The sequence below is a fragment of the Panicum virgatum genome, chromosome 9N, assembly GCF_016808335.1.
Source record: "Panicum virgatum strain AP13 chromosome 9N, P.virgatum_v5, whole genome shotgun sequence".
NCBI classification, from domain to species: Eukaryota; Viridiplantae; Streptophyta; class Magnoliopsida; order Poales; family Poaceae; genus Panicum; species Panicum virgatum.
In genome coordinates, this window is record NC_053153.1 from 6,241,726 (window position 1) to 6,260,542 (window position 18,817).

Genomic DNA, 18,817 nt, shown 5'->3' on the forward strand with positions numbered 1-18,817 from the left:
TTCTGTCCTGACTGCACGCACGGCATGATTCACACACAGGCTCTCCTCTCCTCTCCTCTCCCACTTGTGAAGCTCGGATCGGAGGTGTAGATACAGTCTCCCCGGCCTGTGAAACTGCGTCGTGGCTCCAGCACCCCTCCATTCTTTTGTAACAAGTTTTGGTGTTCTTGTGTGGGCTCTACCGAGGCACCTGTTGGCCTGTACGATTGATGAAGGAACACAGAAATGCCACTGGATCAGAAGCCTGGAGCCGTCAGGATTAGATGTAGATCCCTGCCTCTTCCAGATCCAGATCACCACCGTGAGCTTGTCCATGTGTGTTTGTTGTGCCTGTCCCCGCCTGGCGCCGGGGAAAGTCGAGAGTTGTCGAGCGCGGCGTCACATGGCAGCAAGATCTGTGTCTTCTGATCTTCTCCATCCATGATCCATACTAACAGAATCATTGCGGATCAAGGCTCCAGCAGCCGGTCAAACTGGCTCGTTCTGTCGGGTAGGAGTCCATGTGCATTTTCGTTTTCTGATCGCGCATGTAAATTCGCAGGAGTTTTTCTCTTCGAAGCCAATGCCAAACAGAAAGAAAGGAACAACTGGTGTGACACTGATGTTTCACCCGTAACAAGGCCACCGTGTGCTTGGCAGTTTTTTTTCTCTTTCTTTTTTGAACCTGAGTGCTTGGCGGTTGGTACAGCTGTAGAGCAGAACTGGTCTCCTGGCCATTAAAACGAACGTCGTCTCGACTCGGATAAAATGGAGCGTTTGTCCGCAGCCGCGAGGTGTCAAGCGTGGAGCGATTAAAAACTCCTATCCGGTGGCGCACGCATCCTCAGGTCAGGTGGCAGCGAAAGAGAGAGCTCGATCCGACCTCGCTCTCCTCCGTCCCTCGTCGTCTCGGCACCACTGGAGCTGAGCTGTGAGGAACCGAGGCCATCCCTCCAGGCTCCTCCACCTGTACCATTTGTTTGCCGTGGGCTGCTTTCCTCTCCTGGTCCAGGGGCGAGCAAGCGACCAGGCGAGCGCGCCGCGCGTGCCGTGCCGCTCCGGGTCCGGCCGCGGGTGCGCGCGGTGGTGGTTGCGACTTGCGAGTGCTTGGGGTATTCGGTCTCCCCAGGAAAAAGGTGCTTGGGGTGCTCCGTCCGAGCGCAACGCAACAATAATTGGCGGGCGATCGAGTGCCATCTTTGTCTCTGGCGGCTGGCGCCGCCCGGCCCGGCGGCGTTCGGTAGCCAGCCTTGTGTCTCCGTCGTCGTGCAGTATAAGCCAAGGGACGGGGGATTGCCTCTGCCCCTGATGGGTCTGAGCTACGTGGGCTTGCTTGACCACTTGCGATCATGGCAGTCTTGTGGTAGAGTGGGAGCTGTAGCTTGCTTAATGATGGTGCCCGTGGCGGCTCAATTTGCTCAAATGATGGTGACGTCATGCACCATTTGCAGGGCCAGCGGGCCCACCGGCCCAGGGAGTAATGGAATGTGTGGAGTGGCCTTGACGTAGTGCAAGTATCATGGAGCGTGTATTTACAGCACCGACACGGCGACACCACACTGCTACACACGGAGGCCGGCACGGGACAGTGAAGATAAGAAGAATAGCACGGCTACAATCAGTGTTCGCAATAACTTGCTTGTGTAAAAGACGTGCAGTTTTTTTTTTGGGGTGGGGGGGGGGGCAAAAAAGGCGTGCAGTTGACAGGGGTAAAACAACTGTAGCCGTACATAAGCCGGGGTCGCGGACGCGGCGTGTACATTCGCTCATCCTCTACGGGCACAGAATTGATTTCTACAGTTACAGCCCAGTCCAGCCTGTGAATGAATACAATACTCCACAGAGGGCCAACCAAACATCCATCACGCGGATCCAATAAAAGCTCACGGGCCAAGCCCAGATGGCTTAACAGGCCTAGCCTCCTCTCCTTCGTCCTCTAGAAACAGGCCAGGCTCAGATCCCTCAGGCCCGTTGCTCCACCACGCGCTCGATCGGCGGTTGGCCAAGCCGCCGCGGCCGATCGAGGATCGAGCGCGGTGGACACGAAAACGGGAGACGAGAGAGGAGAGACGTGCGGGCGCTGGCGCCGGCGAGCTCGTCGCGCGCGCCGCATGCGTGGAACGTGCACGCACACGCCCGTCGTTCTAGCGCGAACTATGCCGCCAGCCGCGTATCCGGCGGGATCTGCCACGCCCCACGCACGTCCCCTCGCGCGCAGAGACGACGGACGGAGAGCGCGCGCGCCGGGGGCCGGGCCCCGGGCGTAGGCGCGAGGCGGCGGAGCGGATCCCGGCTTTCTTCCCCGGTGGCGTCTACAGCCAACAGCCGGGCGCTCTCGCTGATCTCCCCGGCAGCAGCGACCTACTACCTCACCGAGACACAGGGAGAAAACGGAAAAGACGTGGGGACGCAGCGGTGGACCATCGCGCCGCCCGCCCTCCTCTCTCCAGGTGTCGCGAAGACGACGACATGCGCCGCCGGGGGCCACGCACGGGAACAGTGCGCGATCTGCTGCCGACTCTACTCTACTCTACAACTCCCTTGCAACAGTCTGTCTACCCTAGACGAGTACCACGATTACCACATGGTAGATCAGATCGAAAGCCTGCGCCGCCGGAGACGGAGCCGCCGTAGAGATGGCCGTAGCACGATCATCTAGCGCGTGAACTCTAAGCACATGGGACAGTCCAGAAGAATGCAGTCCGTCTATGACTAACTTTGTGATCTGAGACAGTCGAACACTCAAGTGTTTTTGATCGTTTGTATCACTTAGAATTTGTCAAGGGAAAAACTGAGTGAAACATAGGGTGTCCTCACCTGAAATTTGTAACCATCCGATCTGAGATCAATGATAGCCAAAAAAATCAAAATAAAATGAATAAAAAGAATATAAAATATAAAATACTATAAAAAATAAACCAAATAAATAATAATAATAAAACAAAATACCACACAAAAATAAAAGAAGAAAAGAATAAAACAAAACTGAGAAACAAAAGAAGTAATAAAAAAATACCACACAAAAAACAAAAGAATAAAACAAAAGCAAAATACCACACAAAAACAAAAGAAGAAAAGAAAAAATTAATTACAAGATAAAATTACGAAATATATATATATAATTTCAAAAACAAAAACACAAAAAACCAAATACAAAAACAAAAATACCACACAAAATCAAAAGAAAAAAAAAGAAAAAAGCCCAAACGAAAAGAAAAAACAGAAACAAAGCCCACGCAAAACAATAGGAAGGAAAATAAATAGAAGCCCAATCCAAATTAGATAAATGGGGGTAAACTAGCCGATCCAAATCAAAAGAAATAACGAAAAATAGAAAACCAGCCCAATTAAATAAATGGGCCTCCAGATTATTGGGCTTGCCAAATTAACAGAGAAAAAGATCAACTTGCCGCACAAGAATAAGGTGTCCGGAAAAAAAGGAAAAGAGCAGAGGAGTAGAAGAAAAGTACCTTTTCTGTTGGGGAACACGTGAATCCATCATCACAAGAACAAGAGGGTCTGGCGACTTCTGCTTCAAGGAGATCAAGATGAACCAGATCTCCCAGGAGCCACCAGACAAAGGGAATCGAAGCACCAAGTCTGGAACAGATGGCCAGAGAAGGATCTCCAACACATCAACACAACAGATCAGGAGCAAACAACAAGTTAAACTAATTCAATTCAGATCAGTATGTACGAAGAAAAAAGGGTAGAGCCAAAGTTACTTTCATACATTATATCAGTTCTTGGTAGAATATAGGCTTTGATTCATATGGAACAGAAAGCAGATATTACAAATTTAGATTAAATTGCATGAACAAGTTTCAACAACAGCAATGACTATTATTAGCAGAAATATATATGATAGCACAAATTGAAGCAACGTTAGGGGTAGAAAACAAGTTTGAAAAAAAAACAAGGAAGATTCTGATCACACTATAGAGTATTAACTTTATTGAACTGAACTATTTTGCAGGAAGAAATAATAGTTGACACAAGAAGCACAAATTTGGAAGGCCAAATGCAATCTGTTCAAGAATCACAGAAGGAGAACATAAAAGACATGCAAACAAATCGAAACATCTATAATGAGGCAAGAATTTGTATAATATACTTAAAGAGTAATCATAATTATTATCTGACATTACAATAAAACTATTCTTTGACAGATTGAAGCCTATCAAGTGGAAAAAGCAAAGAATCTAATGACAGATAGTTCAATCTCAGAAGATATATTCAATGAGGTAGTAGATCTGAGATTTGAAAATATGAGCAACTCTAGAATGGTAAAAATATAGTGTCAACAAGTATTGTAAAACAGTGAGCAAATCAATTAGACAAATCATAACACTTTGTTTTGAACAGGGATTTTACACAGGATTGATGTTGGAACAAATAAGAAATTCTCAAGAAGAAGTCTGCAATGCAAGCAATGGTCAGGTATGAAAAATTTATAAAACAAAGTACCAAAACTAAGTTACAGTGAGATTCCAAACAAATGACAGTTACACTAATAATGTAAATTTTTTGTGCATCTGACTGTATCTATTAGGTAAAGGAAAGATCTTATATGGATATGCTCACAGGGAGCTTTAACTATGAGGTACACAAGTTGAAATCGGTGAATGAACATATATTTAACAATTATAGAACAGAATTCAATTAACACTTAAGTGCAGGAGACACAACTTCAGAAACTGCGACAAGATGATGAAGGAATCGAGGAATTAATGAATTTACAATTTTGGGAGACACCTATGACAAACACTGGAAGATATGACGAACAAGAGGGTGGAACAAGTGCATCAGTAATAGTTGGGCAGGTAAAATAACAATTTCAAAATAAAAATGAAGTATTAATGCTAATGAAAATAATGATAAATAAAAACTAATCTATTGCAGATTGATGGAATCGAAAGAGAAGAAGATCAAGAAAGTGAATTGCTGAATGATGATGCTATATGCAATCAGGATCTCTTTGAATCAATGCAGTTAGAGCAGGTAAATGGAAATTAGTTTTACAATCAAAGCATTTGTCAATTCCTTCATGAATTATTAAAGACCAAATTAAGAAATATGAGAGTTACAAAGTACATTCTAGTAACAGATTGCTGGAGGACAAATCATGAAGACATTAGGAAACAATGCTGGAAAAGAATTCAATGGTTCAGATGAAAATAAAAATGAGGCAGAACTGAATGGAAGTCAGGAACTCACCGAGGAAGAGTGGAAGAATTCATTCGCAAAGAGCAGCAAGCGGCATCTGAAGGGAACAATGCAAATATTGACAGCAAGTACACACCTCAGATTGGAATGGAATTCAAAGACAGGGATGCAGCTCACCATTTCTTCTCATTCTATGGGTTCCTTGCAGGATTTGAAGTTGTGGTTGCACATGTTGCTAGAACATCAGCTAAGAAGAAGAACAATGAGATCTACAAACAAGAAATGAAATGTCATAGGTATGGGAAGCAATCAAAAAAGGAAGAACAGATAGAGCTGGCGGATGAAACATTGCTGCGAGAGGCAAGTAATGATGACAAAGCTAAAAGAAAAACAAATGTGCAAGTCAGAACTGATTGCAAGTGTGTCATGGTGGTGAAAGAAATAGCAGGGATATGGAAAGTGATAAGACTGGATTTAGAGCACAACCATGAGTTAAGTCCAAAGGACAGAAACCAATTGTTCAGTGGGAGGAAATATATGACTGACATGGAGAAAGGCATAATAAGGACTTTAAATGATAACAACATTCCAACAAGGAAAATGATAGCTATACTATCATACCTAAGAGGAGGATTGACAGCTCTCCCATACAAGACAAAGGATGTACAGAATATGCGTACAAAAATTAATAGAGAAGTGACGGGCAATGATATGACTCAGGCAATGGAATATTTCAGGAAAAGGAAGATGCAAGATTCAACATTCTATTTCAGATTTCAAGTGGACAATGACATGAAAGTGAAAAATATCTTCTGGAGAGAAGGAATATCATTAAAGTGGTATGCGGAATATGGGGATTGTATTAGTTTTGACACAACTTACATGACTAATAGATATAATCTTCCTTTTGCACCGTTTGTTGGAATAACTGGACATGCACATACATGCTTGCTTGTTTGTGCCTTTCTGTCAGATGAAACAACAGAAACATTCAAGTGGATTTTTGAGACATTTCTTGAATCAATGGGGGGCAAGCATCCAAAATCGATCATAACTGATCAAGACAAAGCAATGAGGTCTGCGATAGAAAAGGTTTTTCCAAACTCAAAGCATAGAAATTGCTTTTTCCATATCAAATCAAAGTGCTACAACAAAAATCTGAGATGCTTTGCAGTCAATAAAGGACTACCAGAAAAATTTGAAGATATAGTCAACTTCTCGGTAACGGAAGATGAATTTGAGATGTTATGGCAGGGGATGATTGCAGAGTACAAACTCGAGAAGAACAAATATTTCAATAAGATGTGGGAGACAAGAAAAAGATTCATACAAGTGTACTTCAAAAATGATTTCTTCCCATTCATATAAAGTACCGGGAGGAGTGAAGGGACAAATGCTCGGTTCAAAGATAATGTCGGGCCTACATATAACATAGTCAGTTTTCTGAGGGAGTACCAAAGAATTATGGATACAATAAAGAATAAGGAAGAAATTGAGGACAATTTCAACAAGCAGAAAATGCCAAAGGAGATACAGTATGGTTACACTATTGAACAGCAAGCTGTGGAGTTATATAACAGGAACATATATATCAAATTTTCAAATCAGCTTAGGCAGACAGAAATGTACAAATACAAGGAAACCGAAAAGGGGCGGTGCTTTGAAGTATGGTATAAAGCAAATCAGCTGAAAGAGAGAGAGAGGATAAGGAAATATATAGTCTTTACTGACCTTACAGAGGGTTGTGAGGAATTCAGTTGCATCTGCGGAAAATTCAACAAGGACGGGATCCTATGTGCTCACATCCTGAAAGTGATAGTTGAAGAGGAAATTAATAAAATACTAGAGAAATATTTTATAGACCGCTGGAGGAAGAAGGAAAAGAAATTTCATATTCAGAAAGATATTGACGGGAATGCTACGCATGAATTGCTAAGGTTCAACATGCTGTCAAGAAAAGCTGCATTATTGACATCAAAAGGAGCAAAAACAAAAGAAGGGATGCAATACCTGGATGAAGAGTTTGAAAGACTGAACAAACATTTGGACTTCTTGTTGGAAGAAAAAGAAAGACAAACAACATTAGTGATAACAGAACAGTCAGAAATACATCACGATGATGGAGGATCAATTTCAAACAACGTGGGAGAGATAGTTATTCTTCAGGATCCAAAAAGGATACAGCAAAAGGGGAGACCAAAAAACCCGACAAGGTTAAAACCACTGGTGGAACAGGAAAGGGCTAAAATGGCCAAGGCAGCAGCAAAGAACAAAAAACAACAACAAACATCAAGTAAGCCACATGTGTGAACAAAAAAAATAGATATAGGGAAATAAAACTATTAACTGAAATATATTAATACAAACTGAATTTTGCAGGTCCAGTCGCGAAAAGCAAAAAGAGGGTCCGCACAGTGATCCAACAAGAAGCTGAAGGATCTTGAGACAAAAAGTAAATGGGAAAAGGAAGGAGAAGGAAGACATGAAGCATATTCAAAAAAATATATAAACAGCACAGACATATATATAAAAGGAGAAAAAGTCCATGTAATAGAGAGTTCATAGATGGGGGGGGGGGGTGATCTGTTGCATTGACATTCATCTATTATGTTACAAAAAGTTGTAAACCTGAGCACTACAGACTTGTGACGACTGAAAAAAACAGTACTTAAAAATCTACTATGCTTCTTCTAGCTTATACATGGTATTATTTATCTAGGAACAATGCTGTCATTTTAATGATCCTGCAAAAAAATAGCATTACAAGCAAAATTAAAAACAGGAAGTATAAAAAAATGGAAAAGACGGGAAGAGGATGAAAGATAGAGGTAGAGAAAAATATAACCTTTCTGAAATCAGTGACACGATGCTTCATTCCAGAATTTTTTGGTTGGAAAACCAAATCATTGGCAATCTTGATCCTTATATTTGGAATGTCCTTCTGACTGAATGTACAACGCAGAGCAGATATTCGAGAGGTCCAGTGTTCAATGAACATCATTGCATATATCCCGGAATCGGTGCTGCAGTGCACAAATAGAGAGCAATATGAAAAACATTGAACAAAACCTCATAAAATACACTCAAAATACACAAAAAATAATTAGAAATACTATATACTAACTTGTTATCAAGAGGTTGTTCGGGGGACGGCAGGGTATACAAAATCAAAATCATTGAAACCCATGTCCGCCTGCATGTACTTCTCCCAGTGATGCTGAAAAGATGATCTCTGTATAAAAAAATATTGAAGAAAGAAATTGTCATTACAAGATAAATGCGAAAATTCATAGATGATGTGGGAGGGGATAAAAAATATAATAGGAAAAACAAGAATACTAACCAATCTTTCACGAATAAAAACTTGAAAATCATCATTTTTCTTATGCAAAGAGTCAAGGATGACATACTTTCTGTCCTTTAGATCGACTATGAATACAAACCAATGGTCTTCGAAGCAAGTTGGAAAGAACAACTGAAGTAGAACAAATTGAAGACAATTAAATGAAACAAAATAAAAATGAACAGGTATATAAATTTTAAAAATTAGTTAAAAGTAATAAAAATACTAACTATATTAGAATGATTAAGAGGTCTGGCTTTGGAAGATTTAGTAAAAGCACGAGACAAAATCTGTTGATCTGCTTCACATAGTCCTTCAACAGATTATCCTAACATATCAAAATTTAAAAATTAATAATGAATGAAAAGGAAGTAATTCAATAACAAACTCAAAAAAGGGCTTTAAAAAATTGTTTGAGAACTTACAGCAATGTTTGGGAAGAAATAATGCCTCTTTGAACTGTCAGGATGGCCATTGGGCTTTTGGAATAGACTGAAGCAAAAAGCAAAAACAACAAAAGACTCGACGAAACCACCAGGCTTCAATGAATCGCCAAGAGACCAGAACGTGCATCGAACTCCAAAGATATTAACAGCATTCTCACTGAAAAAAGAATTTGAAAACAAAAATCATGGAAAAAGACTTAACCAAAGAAGGCCTGCAGGCTTCATTAGGAGCAACAAGAAAAAAAACTGAACAAATGAAGATATAAATGGAATACAAACCATTGGTACTGAGATGAAGCCAATTTACAAATGATGTTATAATTCTCATCCTCAGACTTAGAAATAGCAAAAACGTTAGAAGCAGGAACAAAGCCACTGTTTGAAATGGGGGCTGGTTTTGAAAACCTCCTCGGACCATGAATAGGCAATTTGCCACCAGTTATTAAATTAGATTTCCTGTGTTGCTGAGAGAGTAAAGAGAACTGATGATTGAAATGATGGCCAGAACAACCAGCACCTGAAGATATATTTGCATTGTTTCCAGATTTCTGAAGATTGGAATTATAAATCTCATCAGATCTTTTAGTCATTCGAATGACAGTGTCAGATAAAGTTGTCTCATCGATAATCTCGATATCTGGGCAGACCTGAAACAATCATAAAAAAAGAACATACATTATTGAGAGCCAAAATATGAACAACAGTTATTAGAATGTCAATACAGGAACATTAATGGGGAGAACAAAAAAAAAGAACATACTTTAGGAGATGATTCTTTATTTTCTTTGAAGCCACTGAACTTTGACCTTGGTGATGAATGAGGAGTGGAATCCAATGTTTGCATCACAATAGGAGTCTGGCAGATGGTTAAAAAAAAGATAGGTAAAACAAAATTTAAAATACCAATTGAAGAAGGAGAAAAGAAAAATGGCATACTCTATGGGGAGAAGCAGGAGGGATATTCTCTTTTCCAGATGATTTCTACATAAACGAGTAAAACAATACAAAGGAAATTAGGGAAAGATTGAAAAAAAAACAAATAATTACAATTAAAAAAAAGCTCATACCCGGTGAAATGAAAATCTACGCATTCCAGGAACTGGGGAGGGCGAAATTGAATCAGGGACATATCTGTTTTCAATATCAATTAAGATAACATCACCGGGAGAATCCCCATCAACTTCAGAATTATCTGATTTCTTCAAACGTTTAGGACGATCAGAATTTGATGGATCAACAAGAGATTTTGTTGGGGCAGACTGTATTGGCTGAAGAGGTGTTGTAGAATCATGTTTTTGGCTTATAGAACGATATAGAGGATCTACAATTATATAAAAGTCAAAACATCAGATGAATGGGGGGCAAGAAAGGCAGCTATAGGGGTGTATTATAAAAAATATATGAAAAAAAGAAGCTTCTAATATCCTAGCGACGAAGGGATGAAAAAGCTAACATGAACATATAGCTGAAAAACTATAGAACAAATAAAGCTGATTGTATATACAAACAAAGTCTATATACAGATAAAAAAGTTAACTATATATACAGATAAAGTTGCATGTACATACAGATAAAAAGGTGATACAGGCATTTGGGAAAAAAAGGATAACACTATGGTAGAAAAACAAAAAATAAAAGAAAAAGAAACTTACGAGTAGGGGGATAGCCAGATGGTGGAGGGACGAATCATGGGGTCGTTTTGTGAACAGACAGGGGGTGGATGAATCTAAAACGCAAAAAGATGGGATGGAAAATTAACTGAATGCTAAAAATAACTACTGACCAAAAAAATATAACTAAATCAAAATTAACTAACTAGAAAAGTCATCTCCTCCATAACTCTAGCAACACAGGGAGCATCAAGCTGGAAAAAGAAAATGTGCAAACATAGTAAGTTTTTTAATATCCCTAATAAATAATGGAGTACCAAGACAAGAGAAAAGAAATTTACATTCACCTTCTGACTGTTGATATTTGGACGAGACAAATTGGGGGTGGGTAAAGGAACTGGTCTTTTCAAATCATGAATAGTAGTATCACCAGAGACAGGAGGAGAACAAATGACCTGATAAAAAATAAAAAAAAAATAAGATTAACTAAAATCATATGGCATGAGTAACTTAAAATGACTAAAAAAGAATAAAAAAAGAGGGGCTAGGTAATAACCTGTCCAGCCGGAAAAAAAATGGCGCGGTTATGAATAAAAAATCCAATACGATCTGACAACTTGGGTCCATAAAAACAAGGAACAGCGACGGTGTTGGGGGGCCACAAAGACAGGAGAGCGCCTAAAGAACGGAGGGAGGAGATCGACGAGAATTCAAATCGAACGGCTGTCAAAATCGAGTGACGGAGGAAACAGAATCACTCAAGTGACGCACTAGGCATTTTTTTTTCCATGTTGAAGTTAGGAGATCAACACTAAACCATCATCCAACTCCAAATTAGCGTTGGCTATGGGAGGAGGAGATCCATGCCGGATCGCTGATGCTGTCGCCGGCCTCGACATTACAAAAAGAAACCTCCCCTCGCAACCCAAATGGAGGAGAGGAATCACAAGAGGCCAGGCAAAATCCGAGCATGGCTCCGCCTGCAGATTAGACCACGGTTACTGTTGCTACTACTAAGCACTAACCCTTACCCAGCTGCTGCTAACAGTAAGCACGCACGCACGCACGCCCTAATTGAACAACGCGAACAAAAGAGTCTTTTGAGTGTCCACTTGGAACCCCCATCTACCGCCATGGATGTGCTGTGGAGGATGTTCAGGCGAACAAAAGAGTCTTTTGAGTGTCCACTTGGAACCCCCATCTACCGCCATGGATGTGCTGTGGAGGATGTTCAGGCGTCGGTCCACGCGGCGAACATGGGCAGGTGCGCGATGGACACGCCGGGCCTCGCGGACACCGGCGAGGGGGAGACCCAGGAGCCCAGCGGCAGCGGGCAGGCCAGCTTGGACGCCGCGGGCTTGGAGAAGAGCATGGCGAGCCCGCCGCCGCCGCCCCGATCCGGGCTCTGCTCCCGGGAGTTGCTGACGCTAGGGGCCAGCGACGACTCGTTCGACATGTGCGCGCTGGCGCCGCCACCGCAGCCGCCCTGGCCAGCCGCGTCCACGGACACGATGTCGTGCAGCAGCGAGAACGCCTCGCTCGACAGGAGGCCCTGGTGCTGCTGCAATTGCCCGTGCAGCCCGTCGGCCCGCGCCACGGCCGGCGCCGCCTGGATCCTCCAGGTGTCGGCGGCGGCGCCGTTGCCGGCCTGCACCAGCGCCGCCGCGGCGCTGGCGACGGCGTCGCTCTCGCCGACCGCGCCGCCGTCGCCCTCGCCGTCCTTCCGGCGCCGCACCTGCTCGCCCGGGAGCAGCGTGCTGCTCTCCAAGATCTTGTCCACGTCGTAGCGCGTGATGTCGAAGTTGGTCACCGCGTTGAGGCCCCGGAACTTGATCGCCGCCACGTCGTACGCCTCCGCCGCCTCCTCCTGCGTGCCTGCACCACGCACACACAGACGCCTCTCACCATTAGCAGCCGCTTAACCATAACTGAGTACTGACAGGCATGCATCCGCGCGGCCGTCGAAATGCGCTTTCAGCAGGCGGCGGCCGGTCAAACAGGCAAAGCGCGAAAGCGACGCGATCGAGAGCGTGCGAGCGCGGCCGCTGGAATCCAATCCCATCCGGCCCCGACCCCGACTGCGCTCGACGCCAGCCTTAGGAAAAGGAGGCCGGGGCGAGCGCATGCATACGCGAGGGCTGGGGCCGGCGAGGCGACGCACGCGCGAGCCGAGCCGAGGGGAAAAAGCACGCGGCCGGCAGCAGAGGATGAGCAAACATTCTTTGGGGAGGAGCGGGGGCCAGGGGCGTCGCAGAGCAGCGGCATGGCATGGCATCATTGAGCCCCCGCTCGGGCTCCGAGCATTGTGACTGGACACCCTGCGTCCTTAAACCGTGACAGCCTCTGGGGGCAAGCCAACGGCTACCACCGGCAGCGAGAAGCAGGCCCCATTGCCGATCATGATAAGGACTCTGTAACGACTTGGAAGCATGGGGATGTGAAGAAGGGTCACCACGAGGGAAGAACACGTACTGAATGTTCCCAGGTAGAGGTCCTTGTTGCCGGAGACGCGGCCGATGCGCGCCTGCCACCGCCCGTGCTGGTGATGCCTGCGGCAGATACTAGCATCCGTTTCAGTTCCCAAACTTCTTACAAGCAGCAAATTTCTTGCTCGTGGATCTCACACTGATCTAACAGAAGTGTGCAGCACAAACCTGGTCACTCCTCGGTAAATCGAAGCGCCGCGCGAGAACCCACTGCTTTTCCTGCAGCAAATGGAGAGGAGATCGATGTGAGCGTACAGACACATCTGCGTTTGCAGCACATCTCGATAGCCAGAGATCCCAAGCATCGGAAGAGGATTCAGGCGAGGTCGGTTACCTTCTGAGGTGAGCCACGTACTCCTGCCTGGTCATGTTCTTCATCTCCTCCAGCTCCTCCCTGTAGTCCTCGATCTGCGTCCGTTTCAACGGTGGAAACGGCAAGAACATCAGCACGTAGTGGCATCACACAATCACAAACACATCTCAGGGATCGCTGTGTTCAGGCAAATCACCGGGAAGTTGATGTGCGTGGACGTCCCCCAGTACTTGAGCGCCGCCAGGTCATACGCCCTCGCGGCCTTCTCCTCCATGTCATACCCGCCTACCAGCCAACCGGAAAGAAAACGCAAGGAGACAAAACCTGAGACCTCTTAAATCCCAGCAACACCTGAACCATGTGCCTACTCTCTGTAGTCTAGCTACGCGCGATTACTGATCCTAGCTAGCCATCAGGGCGATTAAGGATGAAAAGTACACGGACTTACCGAGATAAACTGCAGGGGCAGCAGCACGTCGAAGGGGTTGATCGATCCCCAGGGGGTGAAGCGAAGGTTAAGAGAGACACATGGAGGTGCAGTTCAGTTCATTAAGCTCTAGCTTCAGAGATTTAGCAGTAGGGGACGGACTGGGGGGAGATGAATCAACGGCGTAGGCTGCCATGGCGGCAGTGGTGGGGGGCGCGTACCTTGCCGGCCTTTCCGGGTCTGGCCTTCCTTCTTGCAGCTGTTGTCCCAGAGGTGCGCCTCATACCTCCCCGTCCACCTATGCCTGCTTTTGCACGGTGGAACGCGGCTAGTGAGCGACTCGTGCGGGGGGCGGGGCGCCTGCCGGCCGGGTGCGATAGCGACGGCGACGGCGTACGGACGGTCGGGGGTATGGGCGGGCATACCTGGTGACGCCGCGGTACTGGGACGTGCGCTGGCCGAAGGTGTCGATGGACTTGCGGTGGACGGTGGGCTGCTTCTGCAACGCGCCGGCGCCGCCGCGCTTCTTGCTCCCGTCCATGGCGATGTACTCGGTGACGGCGTCGGCGTCGGCGTGGGGGTGCGGGTGGGCGCCGACTTGCATGGTGACGCAGCTGGACTGGGACCCGGTGCCGGAGCTCATGGACAGGGCGAGCGAGTGCGGGTGGCCCTGCACCGGCAGGATGGCGCCCGAGCCGTTGACGTCGTAGCCGCCCCCGCCGCGTGCGGAGAACCAGCTCGCCGCCATCGCCGCGGCGGACTGCTCGTCCACTAGCTGCGCGTGCCCGCCGTACGCGTCGTGCCCGTGCGCGCCCGACCCGGGGATCACCGCGCAGTGCTGCGGCTGGAAGTAGGGGCCTTGGTCCTGGCCGTGCCCGTGGTGGCCGTGCCCGTGGCCGCCAGCATAGTAGAAGCTGGAGTTGTCCAAGCTCAGTGCCATCGCGGGTCCCGCGCCCAAAAAATCCTCCAGCTTCGGCGATGCCGACGACACCACCACACCTGATAGATCACGAGAAAGCAGGTCTCAAAACCATTCAAGAAACATGCGCAGCTAGAATAGAAACAAACCAATCAACCAAGAACACAACTGTAGCAAGTACGATCGAGCTAGTACTCTAAAAAAAATCTCACTCCCTTATAACTTGGAAACAATGCCATTAATGGTAACTAGCTTACCTTGATGCTCTTGCTCGCTTCTATGGAGGGCCTCCATGATGCAGAGGGACCCGTCGGACTTGAGCGGCATGGAGGAGATCCCAGGGTAGAACCCCCCGCCACCATTGGCGCCCGCCGCGGCGACACCATCCTGGCCGCCGCCGAGCGCGTAGCAGAAGCCCGCGGGGGAGGAGCTGGCGACGGGAGGGTAGAAGAGTCCTCCGTTGTGTTGCTGCACCTGCACGGCATTGGAGCCGTTCATGGTGGCCGCCATGTGAGGCGACAGCGAGAAGCCCAGCCAGCTGCCGCCGCCGACCGCCGCGTCGCTCCCGCCGGTGCTGCAGCTGCTGAGGTTCTGGCTGCTGTTGCTGGTCATTTTGGGGAGACAAGGCGGGCAGCAGGGAGGGAGGAGGTGGTTGGAAGAAGAGACGATGAGAGATCAATCATTGGGGAGTACATGCCGCAATGATGCCGCCACTCTCCATGGCTAGCACAGCCTGCGCGCGCGCGTTTGGAGGGGGGTGGGAGGGCTTCGGTTTGTGTGTGTGCGCCTCCGTGGAGGGGGTGAGATTTTAAGCTAAGCTGAGCTAAGCTCTGGTGGCATGTGGGCGGGGACGGAGGAAGAAGAGTGACCGATGAGCGATGAGGAGCGGAGAATGTGTGTGGGGCTAGCTTTAAAGCGTGCAAAAGGAATGAGTTTGCTATCGCATTTGACCCACACGCAAGAAAATATTGGTCGGAAGAGCTGGGGGATCTGGGTTCGTTTGATTTTGGAGGCGCCACGTGTCGTCCAAGGCTATTTTTAATGAGTGTTTCATTATCAGTAAATATAGTATACAAACGTTTTTATAATGTAACATTAGCAAGATGTCCCGCGCAAATGGCACAGCTAGCTAGATTTTTAGTCTCCTACCTTTAATCTTAAACTTTATGCATACATACATCTATATAACCATCATTATTCTCTATGGCTGCTATCATATCTCGGAATCTGACTCGAATTTGACTCGTGTTACTTTTTCCTCCAATTTCTAGTACTCATAGTTGTTTCCTATAAGTTACTGCTATTAAATTTTGCTTCACCATCATTATTCCAATGACTTTTCCAGTTGTTACACGCTCCCTAAATTGCACACAAATGATCTATTTGATTGGACCTCATTATCTTCTAATGGCTTTAGTTTTGACTTTGATAGTGAAATCATATTTTTTTATGGAACCAAAACTATTTAAAAATGTGTCTAAGCAGCTTTTTAGTGGTAGTGTGGTAATTCTGAGAATAGTTTGGAACCTGAGGAAGAAGAAGCTGATGAACCTATTTTTTGTCCTCATCTCTATTATAAGCTATTCAGGAATTTCACTTGTGCTTTTTGGGTGAGACCGTTTTATTTTTATGTATTTGTTGGAGCTTAAGAAAACACTATTACAAAAGCCTTTATCAAACAAACCTTAATACTTTACGTATTTGGTGGAACTTTACAAAAAAAAAGCTATTTTCTTATCTAATTTGCTTTTTCATTGCCATACAAATAAAGTATTTTTCCTATTTTAGAATTCTTAAAATTTATCTATTTTTTTAATTGTGTTCGATAGGGACTCTTTGGTCAACTACTTGTTTTCATATGCATTTAATATCAAATTTAGCTATTTACCAATTGTAACTCTTTTTTGGTCAGTAAAAATTTTATAATTTTTATAAACCTGAATTTAGCTATTTACGAATTGTATTTGATATGGACTCTTGGGCCAACTTCTAATTTTTCCTATTTTTCTAATTTCGAATTTATCTACAAAATAATCTTATTCGGCATGGACTCTTTGGTTATATTCCTTTTTTTCAAATTTTCAAATTCCGAATTTATATAATTGTATTTGGCATGAACTCTTTGATTGTGTTCTATTTTTAATTTTAAAATTCTGAATTTATATATTTATTAGTCATACTTGATATGAACTATTTAGATTAGTTTAGACCGTTAGATCTTCATAAAATCCAATGATGCAAATCATTCTCTTTTCTTATATTAGATGGAAATTTCTAAACTCTCTCGATGAACATGGTGGCTTCTTTTAATATTTTTTATTAATAGAACAGATAGATAAATTCTAAATTTATATATTTATTAGTCATACTTGATATGGACTCTTTAGATTAGTTTGGACCATTTGATATTTATAAAATCCAATATTACAAGTCCTTTTCTTTTTTAGATTAACGTAGGAATTTCTAAACCCTTATCTTTTGAACACACAAGATGCTCGATCCTCAGGAGTTTGAAATTAAATTTTTTTCCCTCGTTGTTTTGAGTTTGCTTCGGCATCACTTTTAGGCTTGAGATCCTAGCATGTGAAAGCGTGAAGTGAACACGTCATTATTGCTACCGAGATCTTAGGGGTGTTTAGTTCCCAAAAAAAATTTCTACAATACTCATCACATCGAATTTTCGGACACATGCATGGAGCAAAAATGTAGTTGAAAAAATAACTAATTACACACTCTAACTGATTACCACGAGATGAATCTTTTAAGTCTAATTAATCCATAATTGGACATTATTTATCAAGTAACAACGAAAAATGCTACAGTGCCAAAACCCAAACTTTTTAACCAACTAAATACACCCTTAGTGATTGCTAGAAGGTAGGTAGTCCCGTGTGTTGTGTCAAGATATAAGTAAGCCAAATTTCTTTCAAAGAAATTACTTTGTCTCTAATTCAGCTTTCTAGCGGTCATCTCGATCCTCTATTTTCCATGCCTCCAGAAAAAGGTCGAGTTGCAATACTTTAATAAACTAGTTGCAAAAGGAAGCTTCTGGGGATCAAATTTGCATTGCCGCATTCCAGTTTAACAAGCAGGAGCGTACGTACCTATGTATAGGCACTCACGTAGTAATTTCTATGTTAAATTTTCACCATATTCAAACTTTCATAATCTACTTTCTCTTATAGCGTGCCTCCGCCCCTTTCAACAAACAATGCTTTGTACTGTCATGCATCTTCGCTCAAAAAGAGAGGAAAAGAAAAACACAGGAAATTATGAACGAAATACTACCACCGACGCTCTGCGGCTTTTGGGCGCGTACCAACTGCGAGTAATCAAAATAGTTAACAGCTGCTGCCTGTGCGGGCACGCGTGGCGTTCAGCCGTAGCTCCGGGTATTTTTCAAAAAAACCCTCCAATTTTATAGGAATCACAATATAATCCAACATAACTGACCCACACAGTAACCACGTGTATATATTTTATAAATAAAACCTCATATTAGAAAATAATACTCCCAGGCCTGTCCTAGAAATTCTTTTTTTTAAAGAAATAGCAGGAACACTGCTCTGTAAATTCTCTCCAGGCCTCGGATATACTGCAGTACAGCCACGCCCGGCCGGCAAAGCCCTGGCGCGGGCGGAGGTGTATATATCTGTATGCCCGTACGCCTGCTTTTCTTGTACTGTCATCGGATGATCTCTCTCCGGTCGATCGAGGAGAGAGAACTGCACAACTTGTCACCTCAGAACAGCAGTAGCCCTCTGTATCTGTAGCTATGGCCTACAACGCCGGCCCAACTGACCGACCGATGCGTCTGATTTAAAATCTCTGTCTCTCGTATGAAATTCACACTACTGCCGGTCTGCTGTTCATGCATTACCGCACCCCACCCTCCCCGCCTTCACCCTCCCCGCAGCAGAAATAATAATAGCTCAAGGAATGGAAAGACGAAAGAGAGAGGAGGAGAAAGAGGGAGGGGTGGTGATTGATGGGTACAGCTTGCTAGACACTAGAGTGAGGGGCCATTTAGTTCCCAAACAAAAAATTTTTTGTGTCACCTTTGACTAGACATCGGGAGGGTTTTTCGGATACTAATTAAAAAACTAATTTCAAAACTCACTTGGAAAC

General features: G+C 44.5%; 2 protein-coding genes across 6 annotated transcripts; both read right to left on the reverse strand.

Annotated features, from left to right (window-relative positions):
- Positions 1-8,919: 8,919 nt before the first annotated feature.
- LOC120689952 lies at positions 8,920-10,786 on the reverse strand. The gene is made up of 5 exons (XM_039972415.1): positions 10,587-10,786; positions 10,002-10,255; positions 9,871-9,915; positions 9,695-9,790; positions 8,920-9,581 (listed from the first exon to the last, which is right to left on the reverse strand). The coding sequence occupies exons 2-5, from the start codon at positions 10,023-10,025 to the stop codon at positions 9,159-9,161; spliced, it is 588 nt and encodes a 195-aa protein (XP_039828349.1). The 5' UTR covers positions 10,026-10,255; positions 10,587-10,786; the 3' UTR covers positions 8,920-9,158.
- Positions 10,787-11,302: 516 nt separating this feature from the next.
- LOC120689953 (AP2-like ethylene-responsive transcription factor CRL5) lies at positions 11,303-15,680 on the reverse strand. Of its 5 annotated transcripts, XM_039972417.1 has the most exons (10): positions 14,947-15,680; positions 14,196-14,769; positions 13,992-14,077; positions 13,792-13,800; positions 13,540-13,628; positions 13,365-13,438; positions 13,199-13,249; positions 13,017-13,105; positions 11,774-12,419; positions 11,303-11,697 (listed from the first exon to the last, which is right to left on the reverse strand). In XM_039972417.1, exons 1-9 carry the CDS (start codon positions 15,299-15,301, stop codon positions 11,776-11,778), a joined length of 1,971 nt encoding a protein of 656 aa, XP_039828351.1. In that variant the 5' UTR covers positions 15,302-15,680; the 3' UTR covers positions 11,303-11,697; positions 11,774-11,775. The 5 variants fall into 5 exon arrangements, with proteins under 5 accessions (XP_039828351.1, XP_039828350.1, XP_039828352.1 ...); XM_039972416.1 differs by having other exon boundaries at positions 11,303-12,419; positions 14,947-15,679; XM_039972418.1 differs by having other exon boundaries at positions 11,303-12,419; positions 13,992-14,074; positions 14,947-15,673.
- Between the last annotated feature and the right edge of the window lie 3,137 nt (positions 15,681-18,817).

What these genes read in the sequence shown, in the direction of transcription:
- LOC120689952 (XM_039972415.1), bottom strand. Translation starts at nt 10,025, where the DNA reads ATGCGTAGATTTTCATTTCACCGG. An exon ending in GTAGATTTTCATTTCACCGG is followed by an intron (nt 9,916 to 10,001) that starts GTATGAGCTTTT and finishes TCGTTTATGTAG; the next exon opens with AAATCATCTGGAAAAGAGAA. An exon ending in CTCCTGCTTCTCCCCATAGA is followed by an intron (nt 9,791 to 9,870) that starts GTATGCCATTTT and finishes ACCATCTGCCAG; the next exon opens with ACTCCTATTGTGATGCAAAC.
- LOC120689953 (XM_039972417.1), bottom strand. Translation starts at nt 15,301, where the DNA reads ATGACCAGCAACAGCAGCCAGAACCTCAGCAGCTGCAGCACCGGCGGG. An exon ending in AAGCGAGCAAGAGCATCAAG is followed by an intron (nt 14,770 to 14,946) that starts GTAAGCTAGTTA and finishes GTGATCTATCAG; the next exon opens with GTGTGGTGGTGTCGTCGGCA. An exon ending in CCTCTACCTGGGAACATTCA is followed by an intron (nt 12,420 to 13,016) that starts GTACGTGTTCTT and finishes TGCGTGGTGCAG; the next exon opens with GCACGCAGGAGGAGGCGGCG.